Raw genomic sequence first — 5,000 nt, forward strand, 5'->3', positions numbered from 1 at the left:
CAGTCCTTCAGTTCCCAGGTCTCTGAGGGTCCTGCCCCCTGACCTGGACCCCAGTCTTCTGTCCAGGTCTCTGAGGGGTCCTGACCTGGACCCAGTCTCCAGTCCCCGCTCTCTGATGGAGTCCTGACCTGGACCCGTCTTCAGTCCCAGGTCTCTAGGGGTGAAAAGAAGAGAAAGAGAGACAACAATATATCTCTGTGGGTACAGTAAGGATGTTCATAGAAGTGCCAAGCACTCACCATCGCTAGGTTAACCCAGTCCCGTAGACAACACAGAGAGCTAGGGTAAGATGCTACACCATGCTAAGTAGTGTTTTAGGGCCATCCTCCATTTTGTTTTTTATTGCTCTCCATATGCGCTAAAATAGCGACAAATGGAACCACGGAGAAGAGGAACGAGAATGAGAACTAAGGGTCTTGAAGCCAAATTAATTTTTTTAAATGTGTGTTTTTTGTGTGTGTGTGTGTGTGTGTGTGTGTCGCCCTGCACCAAGACAGGGTGTGTAATTACATATGAGACTGCAATTACATATGAAGATAGGGTGTTGACTCGTGTGTGGTGTGCGTGTGTGTGGCGTGTGTGTGTGTGTGTGTGTGTGTGTGTGTGGGTGTGTGTGTGTGCGTGTGTGTGTGTGTGTGTGTGTGTGTTTTTGTTTTGTGTGTGTGTGTGTGTGTGTGTACATTTCAAATGAACACATTTCGAGAGGTGAGGGTGGATAGTGAAAAGAGAGAAAGGAGACAGACAGACAGATTCATAAACACATAAAACTTGTTTATTCTCTAAATCCCTTTCCTCAACAGACGATCTTCCTGAACAAAAAAGCGAAAGGCCTTCAAAACCTGGACACCGGGAAATGAACTAAAAAATAAAACAATTGAATCACGCAAAAAAAAAAATCGTTAAGAAGGTATCACCCCCCCACAGCGTCATCAATGGCCAAAAGATTCCCTTTCTCCTGCTCAGGTGGTTCCTGGTTTGGCACTGAATCGAAAGCAGTGTCTGAATGGAGTCACCATGCCTACCCAGAGACCTGAGGGCAACGAGGCTTCAATTAAACAGCCGCGCCGCTGATAGGCACTAATTGAATCTAATTAAGGAACAATTTGAATAGACGTGCGGAGTGGTTTCGTTTTTATTTTTTATTTTATTTGATCAATTAATTTACTTAAAGCTTGTCTTTGCGATGTTTATAACACCCTTTGTGTAGGGGAGGATGGGAGCGGCCGTTTGGCACCCCCTACATACAACGGCCGTTTGGCACCCCCTAGTAGTTCGTATACCAGACCAGCAAGTTCATCACAAGGAGTCTCCTGTAATATCATATTTATTTAAATACCTTAAAATTACTACACTACATTGTTTTAAAATACAAATGTATTAATTTTTTTTCGATGATTGATTTGGTTGTAATGGTGATTATGATTTTTTCCATCATCGAGCAGCCGATTCTGTGGAAAGCCTGTACTTCACAACCATGACCAACATGCAGGTGGGCCGCGGACACTAGGAGGGCCTTTGTTACCTTTTGTATTCGTTTAATGGTACATCACTGCTACGGTTAACATTAGGAGTTACCCGGGATTCATAATCATTCAGGATTTATGTGAAGCCTTGCTTGATCTTTACCAGAGTCAAGATGTATCAGGTGCTCATATCTTGTTGTTTATGAATATCTCTGGCTCAAGGACAAAGCGCCACATGGACAACAGCCTCACATCTTTGGTTGAGCTCCCGGATTCCAGATTCCATTTGATCAGCTGAATGGAGGTGCGATCACATGAGATGCGTCGAATGCGACCCACTCCATCGTTTTCCTGTCGGGAAAGCGGCGCTGCAATTTCCGGGGGGGAGGAGCCAACACCTGAGCCTGCGCCGCTGTCTCGCGGTGGAGCCTTGCTTTACGTTTAAAAACGTTGACCCCGGCGTGCCGAATGACGCAACCAATAGATTTCAGGTTCTGTCGATAAGCAATGTTTAAAACGAGTTGATCTTATGTGTGGTTTGAGAACACAACGGCAGACTTGGCGACGGGGAACAGTGTCTCAGCGCGCCTCAAGTCAACGCACCTTTACTCAAAGTCAAGCACCAGCAGGGCTTCACCACGCTCAAAGGTCCCCTCCTTGAGGTTCCTGTCGCACATCAAAGTTGACCGCTCGTCCCGTCCACAGAAAACACCCGGACGCGGAGGGTCCGACAACGCCCACCACGGTGAGGACGAAGACACCTTCTACAGCCGGGCCTCCGCAGGCTACCATCCCGACCTCTCCAACAGCCCCGCAGCCAGGCCTGTCTCCATGGGGCAGCCGGGCCTGCCTCCATGGGGCAGCCGGGCCCGTCTCCATGGGGCAGCCGGGCCCGTCTCCATGGGGCAGCCGGGCCCGTCTCCATGGGGCAGCCGGGCCTGTCTCCATGGGGCTGTCCGGCCTGTCTCCATGGGGCAGCCGGGCCCGTCTCCATGGGGCAGCCGGGCCTGTCTCCATGGGCTGTCCGGCTCCACGGCCGCCGGCGGTGACCGGCTGATGAGTGTGCCGGGGTGCAGGCGGAGCGCCGCCAGCACCACCGCGCCAACACGCAGTGAGTTATTCAGAGAGCTTGGAGATCTTGGTGTTGGATAAATGTTGAAAAAAAAAGTAAAAGTCCATGTACATAGCTCTTGTTTATTCATTTGTGAGCGCGTTTCGAGGCACAAGTACATCCTGTGTGGGAGCTGAGAACGAGCCCGAAAACGGGCCAGATGATTGGATGAGGATGGCCGAGCTCCAGTCCAGGAACAAGGCCTGCCTTCCCCACCTCAAGAGCAGCTAAACCCATCCGGGTTTAGGATGGATGTCATTTGTAAGTTCATGTTTAAGTTAAAGTAATGGATTGAAAATGTGTTTTGAGGAAGAAGAGGTTTAAGAAAAGCTACTTTTAGTTAATATAGGCCCACAAGAAAGTCAGTTCCTACATTAGAATCGCACATGGATACCGAAGAAGAAATGGTGATAATAAGATAATGTGTTTACAGGTTGCAAAGACAAAGACTGTGGAAAAACTCTTATAATGCAACGAAATGAGGAAATGTGATGAGATTTGAGTGAATAGTATAAGTGAAAGTGTGAGATATGTGATTATACATAAGGTCAAAGGTCACGCCTATTCCAGTCAAGACAAGCTACCAGTGAACACAGCGGAGTGAATAGATGGTTGTCGTAGTGCACAATGACTTCCACTGTTTAACTCATAACATTAGCGTGAGATATCTGTAATGTGAAATCTGTCATCAGATATATTTCTTGAATAATGGACTCTAACCTGTAAGTAATCAAATTGTTACAACAGAATGGACTGAAACCGGAAATGTCGGGACGACATTTAGTTAAGCAGGGGAGAATGTGGTATACCCCCCATTTTTGCATTTTGTATAGTCCCTTTTCATGATTCTGTGACTTATGTACGATGGAGTTACATGTTTGGGCCAATAGATGGCACTATTAGACCTCTGAATAATGCAGTTGCATGACGATTACGAACAAAGGAAGAAGTTGTTACTGCGAGTGAAGGAAGGAAGCAGTCGCATTCTCGAAGTGAATGAACTAAAAACTCTTATATCGCTTTAACAATGTGTGTGTGTGTGTGTGTGTGTGTGTGTGTGTGTGTGTGTGTGTGTGTGTGTGTGTGTGTGTGTGTGTGTGTGTGTGTGTGTGTGTGTGTGTGTGTGTGTGTGTGTTACCTTGGCCCTTTCTAAATACCTGCCTGTAAAGTTTGTTCCAAGATGAACCCAATCCAATCCAGCCCAACAAGATGCCTGATTGAAGTGACATTGTTCCGCCTCGAGCAGCAGGACACCTGTACAGTGATGTCATGGAACAGCAGCCAATAGGAGGTTAGTCTGAGAGGAGGGTCAACTGGTCCAACTGATAATTTCCTTGTTACCGAGTCGGAAGGTTTGGTGATGCTCACTTCATTACAGCAGTGAGAAGACCCAGGTAATTTACTCCACTCTGATCCGGGATTCATCATACATTTCTGTAACTTATTGATCATATCAATAGGAAAGGTACTATTTTACTATCATCAGGTATGGGTTGAAATCGTTAGTGTATATGTTGAGTACTCTCACCTGTCACTGTTCACTGCTGTTACTCAAATCAAAACTACTGATTGGCTACGACCTCTATTTTACCATTGTTATACATTATAATGATTAAACTTTATTTAACAATAGTTTTCTAGGAATGGCCTCTGCGACATCGTGGTCTCAGGAGGACTTCTCCTGTTCCATCTGTCTGGATGTGTTCAACAGCCCAGTTACCACACCATGTGGACACAACTTCTGCAGAACCTGTATTACAGTGTTCTGGGATGACATGGTCCAGTACAAATGTCCTGTCTGCAACGAGCTGTTCCACACAAGACCTGTTTTACGGGTTAATACCCTCATATCAGGGATGGTTGATCAGTTTAGAAGTTCTGTACGAGTCAAAGAGCAGCCTTGCGTTGAACCCGGAGAAGTTCCTTGTGACGTCTGTACTGGGACCCAGCTGAAGGCAGTGAAGTCCTGCCTGGTGTGTCTTATCTCTTACTGCCAAGCCCACCTGGAGCCACATCAGAGAGTCGCAGGCCTGAAGAAACATCAGCTGGTCGAGCCTTTAGACCGTCTGGAAGACAGGATGTGTAAGAAACACGACCGACTTCTGGAGCTCTTCTGCCAGACTGACCAGGTGTATGTGTGTCAGTTCTGCACAGTGACAGACCACAAGTCACATCCTGTTGTACCTCTGAAGGAGGAATATGAAGTGAAGACGGCCCAGCCGGGGAAGATAGAGGCTGAACTTCAGCAGATGATCAAGGAGAGACAACGAAAGATTAAAGACATCATAGACACGGTGGACCACAGCAAAGCAGACGCAGACAGAGAGATAGCCGATGGTGTGCAGGTCCTCACTGCTCTGAGGCGCTCTGTTGAAAAGTGTCTGGATGATCACAACAAAACGGTTCAAGAGAAACTGAAATCCACA

General features: G+C 47.0%; 1 protein-coding gene across 3 annotated transcripts in view; it reads left to right on the forward strand.

Annotated features, from left to right (window-relative positions):
* The first annotated feature begins 3,878 nt into the window (after window positions 1-3,878).
* Window positions 3,879-5,000, forward strand: part of LOC130393552 (E3 ubiquitin/ISG15 ligase TRIM25-like) — a 2,536-nt gene continuing 1,414 nt past the window's right edge. For 2 of the 3 annotated variants that reach the window (XM_056604229.1, XM_056604231.1), the window contains exons 1-2: window positions 3,879-4,039; window positions 4,216-5,000. The exon at window positions 4,216-5,000 is cut by the window's right edge and continues 283 nt beyond it. In XM_056604229.1, the coding sequence (XP_056460204.1) occupies window positions 4,218-5,000 (783 nt within the window). In that variant the 5' untranslated portion in view covers window positions 3,879-4,039; window positions 4,216-4,217. Of the gene's footprint in view, window positions 4,040-4,207 lie in introns of those variants that run through there. The other variant, XM_056604230.1, reaches the window with a different exon arrangement.

This window comes from Gadus chalcogrammus, chromosome 12, assembly GCF_026213295.1.
Source record: "Gadus chalcogrammus isolate NIFS_2021 chromosome 12, NIFS_Gcha_1.0, whole genome shotgun sequence".
Classification (NCBI taxonomy): domain Eukaryota; kingdom Metazoa; phylum Chordata; class Actinopteri; order Gadiformes; family Gadidae; genus Gadus; species Gadus chalcogrammus.